Source organism: Nyctereutes procyonoides, unplaced genomic scaffold (genome assembly GCF_905146905.1).
Source record: "Nyctereutes procyonoides isolate TBG_1078 unplaced genomic scaffold, NYPRO_anot_genome, whole genome shotgun sequence".
NCBI classification, from domain to species: Eukaryota; Metazoa; Chordata; class Mammalia; order Carnivora; family Canidae; genus Nyctereutes; species Nyctereutes procyonoides.
Window position 1 is genome coordinate 316,884 of NW_026575121.1, and position 19,933 is coordinate 336,816.

The 19,933-nt window shown below is 49.7% G+C and overlaps 1 protein-coding gene across 1 annotated transcript in view; it reads right to left on the minus strand.

Moving 5' to 3' along the window:
• Nucleotides 1-19,933, minus strand: part of WDFY2 (WD repeat and FYVE domain containing 2) — a 165,103-nt gene that overhangs the window by 60,593 nt on the left and 84,577 nt on the right. Inside the window, exon 3 of the mRNA XM_055335960.1 lies at nucleotides 17,617-17,690. Coding sequence (XP_055191935.1) covers nucleotides 17,617-17,690 — 74 coding nt within the window. The remainder of the gene's footprint in view (nucleotides 1-17,616; nucleotides 17,691-19,933) is intronic.

Genomic DNA, 19,933 nt, shown 5'->3' on the forward strand with positions numbered 1-19,933 from the left:
GATTCAGGGCAGAGACGGAGGCCACACAGGGCAGCCTCCCGGCCCCTGCGGCTGCACCTGCCCGCCCTGAGTTCCTCTCTGCCAGGCCTGGGGCTCCTCCCCGGGACCTGGCACCTCCGTGTCCTCTTCCTCCAAGCGCAGCCTCTAGGCCTCGACCGCACGTTCTCTTCCGACGCTGCGCTCCGGGCCGCACGCAGCCCAGCCCAGCCCAGCCGCGACTCTGCAGGGGACCCTCCAGCTCGCCTCCCCCCGCCGCTCTCCTGGTACTTCCAGGCGCACACTCACGGCGGCCGGGCCAGGCCTTGCGCTCAGCGTCCGCTCCCAGTTCTCGGTTAACACCAGAGACACCGCGGCCGCGGCCGTGGGCTACGAAACCCGGCAGGCCGCTCCCTCCTCCCCGGAGGCCGCGCAGGACCGTCTCTTGCCACGGAAGAGGCCGAGCACGACAGACACCGAGCCGAGCGCTCCATCCTGGCACGACCACACGTGTCCCCCGTGTCCCCACCCACGCTCCGACGCGCCTCTTACTCACGGCCTCGCCACATTTTGCTGCACACACACAAGTATGTTCCCTGGTCTCGATGCCAAATTTTCTTTTCACTTTCAGTTTTTTTTTATTTAAATTCAATCCGATTAACATATGGTGTATCATCAGCTACAGAGGTAGCACTTAGTGATTCATCACTTGCACGCCACACCCCGCACTCTCCTGGATGCCCACCACCCGGCCGCCGTCCCCGCCACCGCCCTTCAGCCACTCTGTTTCCTACAGTTAAGAGTCTCTTACGGTTTATCTCCCCGTTTTCCTCTCATTTTGTTTTCTCTTCCCTTCCCCGATGTTCATCTGTTTTGTTTCTTAAATTCCATCACTTTTACTTTATTACATATATTCTTCCAAGCTTCCACAAAAACTTTCTGAAATCAGATGGAACATATTAATAAACAGAAACTCCACAATGATAAAAAAAAAAAAACAAAACCTAATTTTACAGAAGTTGACCCAATTTTGAAGGCTGTTTTTAATCTATAAAATTGCAGTGTTTCAAAATTATTGAGAAATTTAGAATTTTGAAATGAAATTCCAGGAAAGTAGTGACTTCTGCTCAAATATTTAAAGGGGAGGAACCTTCATTTCCTAATCCTTTTATAAAAGGCAAAATGTCCCGAGGCCCGCCCTTCCCATGGTTTCTAGCTGCTCTTTCCCGCGGATGAAAAGGAGGAGGTCACCAGTCCATGGGGTGAGGACAAAGGGGTCTCCCCCTTACCCGTGGGGTTCTCATCTGGTCCCTTCCTACCAGTCTCGTGCGCTCTCCAGACTTGCTTTCAATAAGTGCTATTATTTTTCCTTCCCACACAAGTTCTAAAAAACTAAAGTCCTGTCATTCTTATGTCTTACTCATATGACTGTCTCCACACTTCAGCAATCAGTGACCTAAAATATCTACCTCTTTGCTGTCTTTTTGTTTAACTTAGCATTTCTCAAATTCTCTGGTTCTCTTTACTCTCATAAAAATTATTAAGGACTTTATGGATTGTATCTATTGATATCATTTTAGAAATGGACCCTGAGAAACTTTTAAAATAGTAATTCGTTAAAATAATAAAATGTTTAACAGTCACATAAATCATGCTATTAAAATATCTATTTCACAAAACAAAAAAATTAAGTAGAGGGAGTGACACCATTTCCCATTTCTGCAAATCTCATTAATGGAAGATAGCTGGATCTTCATATCTGCTTCTGCATTCAATCTGAGTATTTATTAGAAAATGAGAGTTAAAAAAGGCAAATAACATCCTACTATTATCATGACAACAGCTCTAACCTTGTGGACCACAGTTTGAGAACTGCTGGTTCGGTGACTGACCTGACTTTTGGTGTTGATTAACCCTATTTTCAGTTTCTGACAGCGTGCCCTGCAGAGTTCAAAGAATTACTCGTCTGTGTATGAACCATGACAAGGGGCTTCTCTGGCTCCCGAACGCCGGAGCACTCTCCACCCGGGAGCTGGAAGGGTGGGTAGGTGCCCCTTTCCCCTCCTCTCAGAGGCCTAATGACCCTGATCTGTTCTGACCACACGTAGTCTAGCGGGGGAAGGAATACGCCAGCTGCAAACTCCCAGCTCAGCTCCGCGCTCTGTCAGAAACCCCCAGTCATAGTTCCAAGAAGACGACACAAATGTCACAATGCGTGAAGTAAGAGAAAAGATAACTGAGGTCTGTGTAGCAACAGCAGCTTTTAGCCTCTCTGGTTTCAAAATATCACCTACAAAGAAACCCAAATTGAGGTCTACAAATTCTTTTCCATAAACTCTCGTTCGAGTTCAGGTTCACACACAAAAGGCAATTTCAAGGTCTTTCCACACAAACTGCAGGGCTGGCTGCTTCCTCTCTGGGTCGGCCTGGGTGATTAACGGTTTACCTGTCCTCGTCCTTCTTTAGCTGGACGGGAACACATTTTGTGCTTTCCTACCCTGAGCCTTCCGACGCCGACTGCAAGGAACCAGATGCGGTTGGTCGTTGGACAGTATCTCCCCCAAGGGGATGGCAGGGGGAGAGTAAAAGAAAAAGGTACCCGGGTTTAAATTTTTATTTATTTATTTATTTATGATAGTCACAGAGAGAGAGAGAGAGAGGCAGAGACACAGGCAGAGGGAGAAGCAGGCTCCATGCACCGGGAGCCTGATGTGGGACTCGATCCCCGGGTTTAAAAGCAACTTTCAAGGCTGCCTCTGGCAAATTCCAGAATCTTAAGGACAAATAGTCTTGGAAGTTATTCGACGAATGGGGGATATCCTGCTCCAGGCCAAAACCTGAAGCCAGAACACTGACGTGTGACACAAAGAAAGTCGCTGAAGTATATCCTACACCCCATGACCCTCCACGGACAGCGGAAGAGCCTGCACCCTCGGTGACAGCTGCACACAAGTTCTCCTGTAACATTAAACAGCAAATTACAGGACAGATCCGTTTGTATAATGTCTTGTCGCCCATACTTATTTCTTGGGCTCAAAACTTTGGGCAAAATTATTCTGAACAAAAAAGCTGCCTGCTGAAATTGGAAATTGCTTAGAGCTGATGTCACGAAATTTATGAGCCTGACAGTCAAGGCTGGCGACCAGCGCTCCTACTTGTGAAAGCAGCTGCAAGTTGGGATCTTTGGTTGCTAAGCTTTGTTATTTCCTGGAATTCTGGAGTTTGTAAGGGGTCTCAGGGATGGCCTAGCACAGTGACTCACTCTTCTGGTAAACCGATGTCCCGAGATACTAAGGGACTTGTCCAAGGTCACCGGCTTACTGGGTTGCACAGCCCAGGCTTAAAACATGGGTCTGTCTCTTTAATTTTTTTTTAATCTACTGATCTTCTGATTCAAACAAACCTCAAACAGTCTCTTCAAAAGGATCCTGACACCCAGGCGAACGTCTCATTGAATTGCCTTGAGCAAAGGGAAACACCACACTGCAGATTCTGAAATCACCAGATTCTTCAGAAACCCAGATGACAATCCACTAGGACAAGCATGCAAGGAAGGCACAGAGCACACTAATGACATCTGCCCCGTCCTCAGCCCCACACCCCAGCCCGACACCTGGGAGGGGGCTGACTGGCAGGCGGCGGGCGCCGACCGAGGGCGCCGGCCCACAGCAGCAGCTCGCTTCCCCTGGCGGAGGACGATCGCGCCCGGAGTTACCGCCGCCAACCGCCGCTCCCGCACGTCTGGCCGTCGGGTCCTGACCGTCCCTCCTGACCCGCGGCCTTTCCAGGGCTTCCCCGTGTCCCTGCTGGGGGCCTGCGCCACGTCCTGCTACCTAGCCCTGGCACTGGTTTCTCGTCTCCCAGGAGACGGTTCCCTTTCTCCGATCCCCACCGCCTTTCAAACTTCTCTCCAGGCGAGGCTCGACGGCCTGCGCTCTCACCATCACTCGTCGGACGGAACGGGCCTCTCCGTCGCTGAATCTCGGGAGGCTGCGGATCCCGCATGCTATTGTACAACCTCATTAAATTAAAGCTATCCTCGATCACCTCGTTTTACCTTTTCTGGTGGATTTTAAGCTGAAAGGGATGGAGCTTTTGTTTTCTCCACGGTGTCTTCCACAGGTCAGCAGTTTTGCCAAAAACATATGAAAACAAATCAATAAATACTTATACATAAAGAAACATCCGGGGATCCCTGGGTGGCGCAGCGGTTTGGCGCCTGCCTTTGGCCCGGGGCGCGATCCTGGAGACCCGGGATCAAATCCCACATCGGGCTCCCGGGGCATGGAGCTTGCTTCTCCCTCTGCCTATGTCTCTGTGCCTCTCTCTCTCTCTCTGTGTGACTATCATAAATAAATAAAAATTAAAAAAAAAAAGAAACATCCGTTCTTTAAAAAATATCAAGTCAAGACGTAAGTGTACGACTATCAACACCCTGCACCCTGCCTCAGGCCCTTTGCACTTTGGCGCCTCCGGCTTAAACGTTCCTCTCCCAGATGTTGGCGGGGTTCACTCCCCCGGCCTTCCCGTCCTCTGCTCAGATTACACCTCCTCGATGGAGCTTGGCGCGTCCGTCCTTCAGAAAACTGCAACTCGTGTCCTCCACCCCTCCCTCACGTTCCCAATCCCCTACTCTGCTGTTTCTCCCGTAGCCTCTCTCCCCCGCCAACATACAGAAGTCACCACAGTTTTGCTTACTGAAGGCAACCTACACGCGGAGAGGGACTGGGGCAGGGAGAGTGGTCACTGATGGATCTCAGACACTCAGAACCCTGACGGGCACACAGTCGTCACTCAACAGACGTTTCTTTAAAGAACTGAATAAAAGAATTCAAACGTTATTTTAAGGAAATTTTAAGTTATTTTATGTAAAATGTTATTTTGAGCTCATTATTAATACACTTTGATATATGTGGAAATAATAATATAAACAGGCTATATGTATTACAAAGTATAATATTTTTTAGTAATGGCTACAATAAACATATCTACCCAGAGTAGGCGTGAATGAAAATGTACAATTACCAAATAATTTTAAGAAAGGATAATTTTTAAAAAGTAACTGCCATGCTATTACTATTTGTAATCAATGTCAAATGTACTTTTTTTAAAAAAATATTTATTTATTTGAAAGAGAGAGGGAGAGAGAGAGAGAGGGAGAGAGGGAGAGAGGGAGAGAGGGCAGGCCAGGTACAGACACAAGAGGTGGGGAGGGGCGGGTGGGGGGGGGAGAACCTCAAGCAGACTCCACAGTTGTGGAGTTTTTGGCAAAACTGCTGACCTGTGGAGCTGCTGAGCTGCCCTGAGCTGGACTCGAGGCTCGATTTTGGGACCCCGAGAACATCACCTGAGCTGAAACCAAGAGACAGACGCTTAACTGACTGAGCCACCCGGTCGCCCCAATGCCAAGTATACTTTTGACTGAAACCTCACGACTTATCTTTGTTTCACTTCCCAGGTCGATAGGAAACCATAATAAGGTCCTGCTCTTTTAAAAACCTGAGATATAAGACATATAACATTATATTAGGTTCGGGTGTACAACATAAGATTCAACAGTCGTACATATGGTGATGTGCTGCTGTACACGGTTAACTGTTTCTAACCATCGTCTCTCTGCTAAAATGTTCAATTATCTTCAGCCTGAACATTATTCAAACCAAAGAAAGTGCAGAGAGCTAGTCGTAAGCACAAATGGAAAGCGTCATTACACCTAGAACCCACTTTTACTGGCCCCCAAAAAGGTGCTCACATGAAACAAAGTGGCTTAAAATTATGATTTTAGAAGATTATCTGTAGGGGCCCCGGGGTGGCCGAGTCAGTTAAGTATCCGACTCTCGATTTCAGCTCAGGTCATGATCTCAGGGTCCTGAGAAGGAGACGCTGGCTCAGCATCAGGCTCCACGCTCAGCAGGGTCTGCATCTCTCCTACGCCCTCCCGTGGCCCTCCCCCACACGCTCTTCTCTCTCTCAAACAAATAAATCTTTTAAAAAAATAAGTTCTGGGCAGCCCAGGTGGCTCAGTGGTTTGGCGCCGCCTTTAGCCCAGGACCTGATCCTGGAGACCCGGGATCGAGTCCCGTGTCAGGCTGCCTGCATGAAGCCTGCTTCTCCCTCCGCCTCTCATTAATAAATAAATATTATCTTTAAAAAGATAAAATGAAAAACAAAAAAAATAAGCTCTGCTTTAAAAAATTCTCTTTGAACTTATAAATGGCAAATAATCATGTAACAAATCACACTCTTTAAATAAAACTGTTAACCCCATCAAAAAGTAAAGTTCATCTCTTCTTGAACAGAATTTCTGCTACAGAAGTAATAATTAGCAGTTATTAAGGCCTTTACATAAACGATCTCTTGTAATCCTCAAAAATCCCAAGAGGCACATGTGATTATTCCCAATCTACAGGGAGTAAATTAAGGTCCATGTAAAGTTAACCAACCTGCCCATTATTATGCAGCTAAAAGACGGGAGAGCTGGAGTTGAGATGCAGATTTCTCCAGTTGAGAGCTGGAGGCCAAGTGGTCACCTCAACACCAGGACGCCCGCCCCTGACCCTGACGTGCGAAGGCCAAGCGTGTTGACGGGGGTCTGTGCTAGGGCCTCGGAGTAAGCCCCACCCGCAGGCAGAGAGCGGAAGGAAACGAGAACTTCTAGAAGGCCGACCCGACGGTCAGAGTGGAAGCAAAGGAGAAAGAACTTCTGGACAGAAATGCAAAGGAACCGGTTGGCCTTGATTCCTCCGACAGCGACTACCGAGGTTCCCATCTGTGGAAGGCTCTGCAGCGGGCACTCCAAGTGGCCGTGCCTTTACCACGTTCCCACCTTCGAGCTGCTCAGGCCCACGGAGGTCAGGAAAACAAGGCAATTTAGCATTGCGAAATGACTCCCACGGACCAGACCGTCTCAGGAACTGCAGACGTTATCTTATTTAATCCACAATCTTATAAATGAAACCTGCACGTAGGCTGAAGGCATCACAAGGCGCTGGCGTGCGAGTCTGAGCTCAGCGCTATGAGGACCCGCAGGGAGACCCTTTCACCCTGCCCTGGGGTACAGCGGGCTTCTCCTAAGAACGGGTTTGGGGCCCGCAGCCCGTTCTTACAGGTGGGAGAGGAGCTTCTCAAGGGAAGGGAAGCCGGCCGTAGGCAAGGGGACCCGCGTGCACGGGCACTGATGTGTGAACCCAGCAAGTGTGATATCAGGGTAGGAGGGCTGTGACAGGTGAGGCTGAAGGAATGGGCCAGAGCTGACAGGTGTGGGGCTCGCCCTTCGGAAGCTGTTGAGTCTACACGCAGAGGAGTGGCGTGATGGCAGCAGGACGCCGAGTATGTGATGGCGGGAGCTGGTGACCACGGACAAGACACGGCAGGACCGACGTGGGGCTCAGAGCAGCAGCCCAAGCGAAACGTGCAGCAGACAGAGATGGTTTTTTAAAGATTTTCTTTATTTGCTCATGAGAGACAGAGAGAGAGGCAGGGACCCTGCAGAGGCAGAGGCAGGCTCCCCGCGGGGAACCCAGTGCAGGACTCGATCCCGGGACCCGGGGTCACAGCCTGGGCCGGAGGCCGACGCTCCACCGCTGAGCCCCCCGGGAGCCCCTGGACACGGAGATTTTTAAGGAACCAGTGGAACGGAGGCCGAGGAAGTGTGCAGGGCGTTCTGACGTCAGCGGGCGAGGGCCATGAGCGCTGCGAGGCTGGAGGGGAGACGCAGCCCTGCCTCCTGTTGCGGGCTGGCCAGGCCGTGAGCCTGCCCCAGGGGGGAGGGGGGAGGGAGGCGTTGGGCCCCGGGGATGACCTCCCGCAGGCGTCCTGGCCGCGGCTGGAGGGCGGGGAAGTGCGCAGAGTCTGCATGGGGCTCAGGGGGCACGGATCACGGAGGGGAGCGCAAGGCACAGGCCGGGTGCTCAGGCGGCTCCGCGGGGGGCGGGGGGCATGGACACAGCAGCCCACCCCCCATACCTGCCGCCCCCTGGCCTGGCCCTCCTCCCTCCTCCTGGGCCCCGGGGCGGGCGGCCCTGCCCCTCTGCAGCCGTGGCTCGCGCTCTGGGCGCCGCAGGCCCCCGCCGGCAGGTCCTTGGGCCCCCACATGCCCGAACTGAGAGCAGGGCTGCCGCCGGCGGGGGGCAAGGGGTGAGGGGGCGGGCACCGAAGCACACAGGGAGGAAAGGCCCAGATCCCGCAGGGGCAGGGGCCGCGGGACACTCAGAGCCCGTGCCCAGGAGCAAGGGAAGCACCGAGGGGCCTGGCAGGGGAACGGCAAGGTCAAGTGCGTATCTTGGACGTCCTCCCGCCGCCAGTATGGAAAGCGGACGCAGGAGGCAGGGTGGGCACGGGGGACCCGCACGGAGGCCCACCGCGGGGCCCGGAGCGGACCGGGAGGAGGGTGCGGGCGGGGGTCGGGGGGAACCGGTGAGGTTGGGACCCGGGAACCAGTCAACAGGAAATACGGAGGAAGCAGAACGTCAGAGAAGAGCCCCGCACAGAGATCCACACGTTGGGGCCACTGTCACAGGGACGCCAACGGAGCCCCGCCCCGGGGACGACGGCCCAGGGAGGGGAAGCTGAGCCAGAGCTGGCTACGGGCCTCTGTGCTGAAAACGGACCGGCCAGGGATCCCTCGGTGGCGCAGCGGTTTGGCGCCTGCCTTTGGCCCAGGGCGCGATCCTGCAGACCCGGGATCAAATCCCACATGGGGCTCCCTGCATGGAGCCTGCTTCTCCCTCTGCCTGTGTCTCTGCCTCTCTGTCTGTATCTCTCATGAATAAATAAATAAAAATTAAAAAAAAGAAAAAAAGAAAATAGACCGGCCAGAAAACGGGGGAAAGCCGGGGAGCACAGGCCTGCGGACGCAAATCAGGAGACTATTTCAGGAAGAAAGACAAGAGCTAAATGCCGCAGGAGGCCAAGGACGAAGACCTAAAAATGTCAGCAGGTCAGGCCCCAAGGAGATCTCGGCCGCGCCAGAGCCGGGGTGGGGGTGCAGAGTCACGGGGACGGTCCTGGGAGGACTGCGACTCTGGGACAGAACAGAGCTACGATGTCTTTGTTCTCATTAAAACAAAACAATAACGGCGCCCGGGTGGCTCAGGGGGTTAAGGACCGACTCCTGATAAGCTCAGGTCATGATCTCAGGGTCCTGAGACAGCCCCACACGGAGCTCTCTGTCGGCGGGGGGTGGGGGGTGGGGGGCTTGGCACTCTCCCTCTCCCACCCCCGCCTCTCCCTGCTGTGTGATCGTGCTCTTTCTCTCTCATATGAATAAATAAATAAAATCTTAAAAAAACAAAACAAAACAAAAACGGGGGCCTGGGCGGCTCAGTGGGTTAAGTGTCTGCCTTTGGCTTGGGTCATGAACTCAGAGTCCTGGGATCGGGCCCCGCATCGGGCTCCTTGCTCAGCGGGGAGCCTGCTTCTCCCTCTCCTTCTATCCCTGCCCCCTACTTGGGTCCCCCTCGTTAAACAAATAAATAATGCTTAAAAAAAAAACAAAAATAAACAGAAACCAATGGGCAGGATCCAGGGAGGAGGCAGACATTAGCGATGTTAGACTAAGAGAATGTCACTTGGAACATGATGCGCTCACCAGCTCCCAGCCATGGCCCTTCTGGAGCAGATACACCACTTGATGTGCTCAAGAGACGAGGACGACCGCCGTCTGAATCAGTAATACCAGGTCCCCGGGAGGCCATCCTTTGCGGCAGATCACGTCTGGAGACGACGGGTAAGCAAGGTCGGCCTCCCATGTGCTACACTGGATCTCCTCAGCCCCCGATTTAAGACGCAGGGCAATCCGGGAGTTCCTACGGACACGCACGCTGCAGTGGGACCAAGAAGCCCTTCGAAAGTCCGTAACTGCAATGGAGATGCCACAAAATAATCCCGGGCCAAAGAATGCCCTTGGCATCTGCATTCACTACCACTTGACCGAGTTTTAGGAACAAAAGAGGACAGGATGACACGCACGATGACGTAACTGGAGGAGAGAAGCTGATCCTTGAGACGTGCTGAGGAGGTCTGTGATCCACACAAAACCCTAACGACGCACTAACGCCCACCCCAACAGGAAGCACGGTCTTTGACAAAACCACCTTCAGTGAATTACACTGGATGAGCACACGGTAAGCTGCCGGCCCGTCGGCACCCCAGGACCCGTCCTGCTAAGCGGAGAAACAGTTCCTCCGCGAGTACGGACGTCGGAATGCACCGGGATCTCTCCCGCAGGAGCGGCCCAGCTGGATGCTCAGCGCAGGTAGCAGCTGATGCTCGGCATTCGCAGGCTACCTGTCACCACCGAGAACACGACGTCCCACGTGCGCTCGTCACAACCACAGGGAGAAACAACTCACCCAAATCACCTCGTTACATTAAAGGCTCAAATTCTTTCCTCCTCCTCCTCCTTCTTCTTCTTCCTTCTCCTCCTCCTTCTTCTTCTTCCTTCTTCTTCTTCTTCTTCTTCTTTTCTTCTTCTTCTTTCTTCTTCTTCTTCTCTTCTTCTTCTTCTTCCTTCTTCTTCCTCCTCCTCCTCCCTCCCTCCTTCTTCTTCCTCCTCCTCCCCCTCCTCCTTCTTCTTCTTCTTTTTTTTTTTTTTTTACACCTTTTTAGCCATGGCTAAATGCATGGAATAACACGAGCCTCCAATCCAGTAGTGACCATCGTGGGGCAACTCCCTGCGGCTGGGCTTAGTGGCACGGAAACAAAATTAACTCGGTATCGTAAGAGGAGAATCCTAGCTCTGTCACCAGTTCTTAACACGTGACCTACAATACATCACAGTCTAGGGGAGGGTGGCATTAGCTGTAGAAGAATGAAGGTCCCTTTCAATTCTAGTATCTCCTTGTCTCCTCCAAGAGGATGTTGAATCACCTTCTTTTCATATCGCTGGATACTTCTTCCCGGAGGCATCACGGTGCACAGTCACCAAACTGCTTCCTAATCAACGGTTAGAACACGGTAAGGAGACACTGTGCGTATAGTATTACCAGGTATCCTGGGTTGAACAGGGTCTTCCCTAAATTCATGGCCATCTGGAACCTCAGGATGTGATCTTATTTGGAGCAAAGGCCTTTACAGATGTAATTAGTTAGGATGAGATCATTCTGGATTACGATGAGCTTTTTTTTTTTTTTTAAAGATTTTATTTATTTACTCATGAGAGACAGAGAGAGGCAGAGACACAGGCAGAGGGAGAAGCAGGCTCCATGCGGGGAGCCCGATGCGGGACTCGATCCCAGGACCCCGGGGTCACATCTGGAGCCAAAGGCAGACGCTCAACCGCTGAGCCCCCAGGCGTCCCTAGGGTGAGCTCTCCATCCAGTGCTGCTGTCCTCATAAGAAGGCCACGTATAAACACGGAGACACGGAGAAGAAGGGGACATGAAAACAGAGGCAGGGGTTGGAGGGACACATCTATGAGCCAAGACTTCCAGCAACCACCAGAAGCTAGGAGGAAACGAGGATTCTCTCGTAGAGCCTCAGAAGGGGCCCTGTCACCACCTGGCTGGGACTTTAGTCTCTAGCCCTGGGAGAAAATAAATTCTGTCGTCCTCAGCCCCTGGGTTGGCAGTACTGGTGAGAACGGCCCCAGGAAAGCAGGGGCCAGGCACCGGTCACGACTCCTGCTGCCCTCACGGCCACACGTGAGGACTAAGACATACAATACCTCAGACCTTCAGAATATGAGAAAACACCTGGGGCGTTCGAGACACTGGTTTTAGGTGATTAAAAACAGCTCTGACGATTCTTAGTGACCTTGTAGTGGATGCTAAGGATTATATTTTCAAAAAGGTAATTTCTCCTTTTATTTGAAAAAGTAACATCCTGCACACCTCTTGCTGGAAGCATCAGCCTTCTGGAAGGGGACAGTTTGCCTCCCTGGTGCAACCGGACCCTTTGCCTGATTCCTGCGACGCAGATGCCCAATCCCTGGGATCCTGCCAAGGCGTACACCCCTGGGAATCCCACCAGGTGAAGCAGCCTCAGGCACACCGCCCAGGGAGTAAGTGCCGGTGACACAGAGCGATGCTCTCGGAAGGCTGTTAATCTAATCTGTAAAACAGGAATCTCCAAATGATAGGAAACGGCGTGAGACGGTATATTCCTGCAACAATCCCAGACGCTCAACAGAGCTGTAGTCTAAGCAAAAGAAGAGGCCCTGAAAGACTCCTCAACAGCGCAGTCTGGGGGCCCACCAAGCGTCAGGAGCAGGTCGGTCGTACTTCTGCTTCCGCTTCTTGGCCGTTTGCTTTAGTGAAGCTCCGTTTATGAGTTTCAAGCAGCAGAGGATGGACACCAGGTTCTTCCGTGCGCCCCAACTGTCGCGTGCCAGCCGTCGGAGCAACTACGGCCCGGGCTAAGCGCCCTCTGAGCTGTCGGCACCCGGACCACCCCAACTAAACGCCTTCCTTCCGCGCTTCGACGCTGCAGAGCGTCCGTGGTGGGCCGGGGACTCCGTGGGGACACAGACTGAAGCACACGAGGCCTCTGCCTCCCGCCAGGTCGGCCTAGCGAAGGACACAGCCCCACAGATGAACGAGGCCACACAGCCAGGACACCGAGGAAAAACAGATGCAAGCTGCCCGTGGGCCAGGACCATGGGCGGGATGGAAAGCCTTGAGCAGGAACACTCTCTGCACTAGGCGGCGGCTCCCGACGGCCCCCGACGGCCCCGGATGCGGCCTGGGGAGCAGGACACGCAGCTCGCCAGGCACGCAGGGCTCCCAGCTGGGTGGACAGCTGCCTCCCGGCCCAGGGATGCCATGGGCCTTGGCGTCCTCGGGTGAGAGACAGGGCCCCTGGGGCCGGGGCCGGGCACTGGGTACAATCCCAATGTCGGGGCGAGGCGGAGGCGCAGCACCGTGTCTTCTCCCTCCTTTCCACCCCCTGCACAGCCCTGTGAGCTGACAGCGGCATGTGCCACGGGAGCACAATCCCCACGGGAGCACTATCCCCACGGGAGCACAATCCCCACGGGAGCACAATCCCCACGGGAGCACTATCCCCACGGGAGCACTATCCCCACGGGAGCACAATCCCCACGGAACGACCACAACAGGACACAGCCGCGCACGGTCGGCGTCATGATCATTATCCTGAACGCTAAGCATCGCAAACGTCAATCTTTTCTTCTCATCCCAAACTTACCATAAGCTCATATATGGAAACAACTTTCAGAGAACAGAGATTTATGATTTGGGGGATTTAAAAAAGAAAAAAAACCTTCAGTGAATATGCATTTATCTGGCAAGATTTCAATAAAAACTTCAGTTCATTAACAGTTGTTTTTTTTTTTTTTAAAGATTTTATTTATTTATTCATGAGAGATTCCAGGAGAGAAGCAGAGACGCAGGCAGAGGGAGAAGCAGGCTCCCTGTGGGGAGTCCGATGCAGGACTCGATCCCAGGACCCCAGGGTCACACCTCAGGCTGAAGGCGGCGCTAAACAGCTGAGCCACCCGGGCTGCCCGCCCACGAACAGTTTTGATGAAGCAGAAAATCCATATATTTATGAAGATTAGCATCTACACGTCTGTGACTAAGGCGTTATTCAGTAAGGTCAGTGAAAATTGGCTTAAGGAAGTTCTTTCATTTCTGCGTGGACATCTCCTTACCAGTTATCCTTTCCGAATACCTTGGAAACTCTGCCGGGGATGCCGGAGGGAGATCTTCCCTGCTGGCGATCGAGCTCCTTTAAGCCAACTGCTCATCCTGAGCCAGGACCCCAACCACCTTGTACACTATCTCTACTTCTCAAACTGGTTCTTTTGTCCCCAAACCTTTCTTGCCCTCTCTCACCGCCATGTTTCCCTCCCCTATGCATTCACCTTGCCTGAAATACCTTCCCTTCCCATCTTCAGCCAAAGGAACCCCAGCCCACCGCCAAGACCCAGTTCACATCCAGTCTCCAGGGAGCCGACCCGGACCATCACCTCCCACGCTCTCCTCACCTCGCTGTCCTGCCGGTATCGCGCTCACTGGTGTGCTGCGGCTGGGGCTGTTATTTTTTTTTTACTGTGTTACTTATTTCCCTAATTTCACTCTCCCTTTTCCTCCAACTGAGTAAGCTTTCAGAGACCAGAAGCCACATGTTAGAATTGACAGAAAATTTCAAAGTCCCACTTCAGCATGAATAGCCTGCACAACAGGACTGACGTTTTGGACATTAAAACAGATGACAGGGATCCCTGGGTGGCGCAGCGGTTTGGCGCCTGCCTTTGGCCCAGGGCGCGATCCTGGAGACCCCGGATCGAGTCCCACGTCGGGCTCCCGGTGCATGGAGCCTGCTTCTCCCTCTGCCTGTGTCTCTGCCTCTCTCTCTCTCTCTGTGTGACTATCATAAATAAATAAAAAAAAAAAATTTAAAAAAAAAAAAAACAGATGACATTTCTGAAAACTCAACATGAATTCTATTGCCATGACGTTTTCCCCTGCAGAAGGGGATTCCATTGTGACAACCATTTTGAATGGCAACAGAATTATACAAATAAATTATCTCAGAATTCAAGCAGGTGCTCATCGCAGCCAGCTACACTAAATAGTAAGAGCGTTTGCACTTTAGTCAACAACCTATTCAGCAAACTTTTCACTGAGTCCCTAATTTGTACAAGGAGCCACACTGAGATCCACTGGGAGAGGAGATGAACAAAAGACCGGCCAAGTCCTCAACACTCAAAACTTTAATGGAAGAGACAGACTTGAAAACTTTTTACAAAACGAGTTAAATGAGCAATACAGTACAGCTAACCTACGGAGTAAGCCGGGTGATTAACTTCTACTGGTGGACCTTAGGAAGCATCCGTCAAAACACAACAAAACCAAGGAAAAGATGACATTGGAATGAGGCGCTGAGAGATAATTGGGACTCTGCAGACCACGATGGCAGAAGGGGGGTCGGGAAGACAAGGTCCGCGAGAGCAGGACGTGCAGACATGAAAGCACGGCCTCACCCATTCTAGCTCCTCTCAGTAGGTGGTGACCTAACCTGCTGCTTCCTGAGAAGCTGAAAGGCCGTTCCCCTTCCCCTCCCACATCTCATGACTGTGTCTTCCCCAGGGCTACACTCTCCAAGGGGTGCAGGACCCCCTGCTGCTCGTCTATGGGCTCATCCTGGTGCAGCGCTCCCTCTCCCTCTCCTTCCTTTCGCAGACAAGTTTTTGTAAGCATGGTCTGTGCGGTCGTCTCTACTTCATCTCCAATTCATTCGAACACATGAGGTTAACTACTTCTTGAATCCATTTTATTCGGTAGAATAAACAGAAACAAGGATTTACTTTCTGATTTCCTCTCTCTTTCTTTTAAAATAAGTTAACCAGGGGATCCCTGAGTGGCGCAGCAGTTTGGCGCCTGCCTTTGGCCCAGGGCGCGATCCTGGGGACCCGGGATCGAATCCCCCACGTCGGGCTCCCGGTGCATGGAGCCTGCTTCTCCCTCTGCCTGTGTCTCTGCCTCTCTCTCTCTCTCTCACTGTGTGCCTATCATAAATAAATAAAAAAAAAAATTTTTAAAATAAGTTAACCAAAAAAAAAAAAAGTTAACCAGTATTTCTTTTTAAAATGTATTTGCTATATTCAGGGAACAGAGAATGAATAGTCTGCACCGGATTTCTCACGTCCACAAACTATTCAACAGCTGAGACTCCGTAAGTACTTCTCACCCCCATGAGAACGCTGAACCTTAAGCCCTTCTCTCCATGTGCCTTCCCCTAACCCAGCTCTTCACAGTTCTTCACATGAGAAGAGGGAGCATATACAATTAATTCATCCTCTTCGACAACATAAAACAGGTCCTTTTAAGGAATTATGTCATGCGAGCTGGGTCCTTAACCTCCTCTAGAAGATCAGGGTAAGGCAAGGTCTGGTACATTCACGCTGCACCGACATCCCTACAGAAGAACCCCAGCCGAGACCCCCTGATTTACGTTCTGCTTCTCCGGCAGTTTCATTTACTAAGGGAGTAATGGCTAAGATGGTCTCTCCTCTTGTACACGATACACAGCCAGAACTCTCCGTAACTCACTTACTTTGCTCACCTTTCTTACCTTCAGAGCCAAATTTATCAGCACCCATTAACCGCCTACGCTGATTCCAAAAAACGCAAAGACTCACCCATATGTTATATACACTTCAGCCTTTTCATGGACAGTGAGTGCTACATATACTGTTCCATGAACCGTTGGACAATATATAGATCTTAGCTCATCTTTTCAGATTTCCTTTGCAGTGAATATTTCAGTTCACTGAACAATCCAGTTAACCCCCTCCTTCATCTTTTAAAAATAAATTTATCCCCCCGCCACATCCCACTTTTTAAAAATAACTCTCCTTCGAGCAGATGAAGATCTGTATCATTCACTTCTCTTCTGTCCTCCTACAGAACAGAGTTTACAGGCCTACCGACTGCATTGGACATTATAGAAACTGCATAAATATTTGTCAATAGGCAGATTTACATATAACAATATTGTTAAAATTTCCATAAAGGCCACCAAACAAATGCTCTGACTGAAGACCAAATGGAAAATTTCAAGCCCACCTCTTCAGACCCCTTGTAAGAATCAGGGTAAGATTACAGATGGAAACCCACATTCCATATGTCTAACTATCTAAAAGCCATACATCAAGTTAAACTATTAAATGAAATATGTTCTCCTCCGCTAATCCTGACAAATAGCCCTTCAACCACCTGGCAGTGCAGGAGTGACTCTAGAATTTTCAGACCCCTGAAAGCTCCACAGTATAGTACGTGCAGGCTCTCTGCTGTTTGGGGTCAGGAAAATGTCATTCAGGTCCTCAGAACAAGGGGTGGCGGTGTGAGGGCCCAGGCTGCGCACACCCCCTTGACGCTTAGGTCCTTCACCCTGTGGGGAAATGTGGCCGGAACAGCGTTCTCTCACTCAGGGCCCCAAAGAAGGGCCTCTCTTGCTGGGTCTGAAGGCAGTACTGGCTGATTTACCAAAACGGAGAATTTACCAGATCGGTCTTTTTACCTTTAGCTAATATACCAGCTAAGATTAAATATATAAAAAGATGATTAAGTAAGTGGTGAAACCTGAAATTCCAATCGCTAATCACTTTAGTTCCCTCAAGATCTATAATAAAAAAAAAAAAGAGCCTAATACTTATCTGAATCTACCCTGAGGCCTCATGTAGAGTCTGTGCTTTAACAATTCATACGATTTACCGGGCTCTACTCACATGTTCGAGGGAGTTAAGACAAGAAGGAGCAGAGAAGAGGGAAAGGAGGAAAACATCAAGTATCAGAGATCAGACATGCGGGTCAAAGAAGACATTTCCCTTGTGTTCTGTCGCTGGTCGAGGAAGCATGTGACCGAAGGATGAGCCATCTGATGACTGCGGGCTCTCACTCACTCAGACTCAAGCAGCTCGCTCACTGGCCTCACAAAGCTCCTCTCCTAGCCACTGTGTCCACGGCGAGGCAAGCTGAGTCTTGCCAACGTTTAAACGGAGACTCCCTACCCCTCACCGTAATCGGCTGCACTGCAATGTCCACTTCACTTAGCAAGAAAATTAATTTGTTAGTTTGAAAAAAAACTAATACATGACTTTCATCACAATACGCATATGCATACTCCACGGGAAGGGAAGTATTTCAACTGGAAATCTTATTGACGTGTACTTACTGAGATTGTACCATTGTCTAGACCTATGGACAGTCTTCTTGTTTCCGGGTTAAAAGACATGCATGAACATGGAGCTGAAAGAAATGAACATGTTGATGAAATTAACAAAATGATGATTCTCATTGATTCAGGAGTGACTAACTAGCTAAAAAGCGTGTGGCTATTTTTTCCCCCACTATTTCCTGGAAAACAGTTCATTTAACACCCACTCACCAAAAAATAAAAACAGTAATTTTACAACCAACCCCTAGTTTTTCAGTTACCCTTTTAATGAATATAACGAGTAAGATATTCTCAAACTGGACTAGTTCCAGGGGGCTTGGTCTCAGCTGTTCCGTCAGTATGGAATCTAAGCGCGCAATATTAACAATATTTTGTGCTGTGTAATCGCTCTGTCACCGGTCTCTCTCTTCCACTCAGACTCCATCTGTAATACAAACAACCTATCTTTTCTCAACTAGGCGGAAAAAAAAAAAAAAAAAAAAGAAAGATCTTATAATTCCCTCCTCCCCCGACGTACACATACTAGTATAAAAATCTGTTTTGTGATTCAGAATTGACTCAGGGCATGTGGACTAACAGAAATCTTTTACTCTCAGTACTGAAGGCTGTTAATTGGAAAAAAAAAAAACAAAAAAAAACCGAGGATCTGTCTCAATTTGAGGGAGAACCAACCGGACACAGGGCCAGGCTCTACTGGAAAAAAAATCAAGTCTGGATAGGGCCTCCCTGTTCCGCAGAATTGGCTACTACCTGAGTAGACCTGAGCCTAAGTAAACTAAGCCTGCCTGGAAGCCAGCGTGGCCAAGAAGTGCCTGCTCAACACACAGCTTCCAGGCCCCTGCCTCCTCCGTCTACACTGGCTCGTAAGAATGGGGCGTGTTGACAGTTTATCCCCACTGAAATCGCTGTTCAATAAACGAGTCCAACGCAAATTTTAAATGTCTCTTCCACCTTCACAGCCCAGTAGATCACAAACTGCTCATCATCATAATCAGCCTCAGGGATCTTTATTCCTGCTTTCTACTGCTATGATTAGATGTCTTACTCAAGGTCACACAGGTAGAAAAAGTTGGAGAAGGTTCAAAGACACAATTCAAACACACAATCCTATTTTGAAATACCCAACTTAGATTACCTCTAAACTACAAAAGAATTTCAAGTTCTACTGACAGAGCCACTGCGTAAACACATCACTTGGTAACATTCTTTTTGTTCCCTATAAGAGGACCCTGAACAGAAAAGATCTTCCAAACTGCATCAAGTATTTACTTTTTTCTAATTTTCAATCATGATATATTCAGAAAATGGAAACACAGAAAATAATCCTCCCCACGACTTCCACCAGTACAGCAGGATATCTTCACTCTGATGAGCCACAAAATTAAAATGGATTCCCGAAAAAAACAGTCAAATGGTATTTAATGTGCTGCTCTGAAGAAGTCAGTCTTTCTCACCGGTGGCCCATAAACTACGTTGGCACAATTTCTAGGCAGGTGTTAAGATGCCAGGTCTCATAAGCTTGTAACGTGCGTTCAGAATTAAGATCTAACAACTTTATTGGAAAGCTATCATATTTGCTGAAAAAAAGAGACAAATAATGTGATCACAACTTCATCAAGTATATCAACACCTAAAAATGTACATGGAGAAATGAAACAGGTTTTGTGTTTGTGTGACAAGAGTATTCCTATAATTCTGTCTTTGATCTTATTATTTTGCTATTACTGTTACAAGTTTTAAATAGCTAATGGTTTATCAGGATATAAGCATGAGCACATGAAGTACCACTTGATTGCCGCCCAAAGGGCTATAAACTAGTCAAGAATAACCTTATCACTTTAGCTGCCTCTGCCTGACTATATAAAAGTCTTTCTGTGTGATTTCCTCCAAGGTTCCTATCTATCTGGTTATGTAAAGAAAACCCACTGATCTCTGAACGTGACTTAAATGACTTTTTTACAACACTGCACAGGCTACGCTGACATCTACACTGCTATTTCTTTATTCCTGGATTTCTTCTCCTCTTTACTAAATTTCTTATTTTGAAGAAAAATTTAGAATGCTTACTATGTTCCAGGCATATGATATAATGATATACAAGGAACTATAGCTGCCATCATGGAGTTTACAGATCGTGGCACCAACCACGTACAGGAACTGTAATGTCACCATTAGAGTCCAAATCACTTTATGTTTACGGTAAGAAACACCACCAGAATTCAGAATCCAAAAGGAAAAGGTCTTTCCCTTAGGGTCACATAAACAAAAGAAATCTAGAAATCCTGTTGTTCTAGAACCCATATGCTTGAAGCCC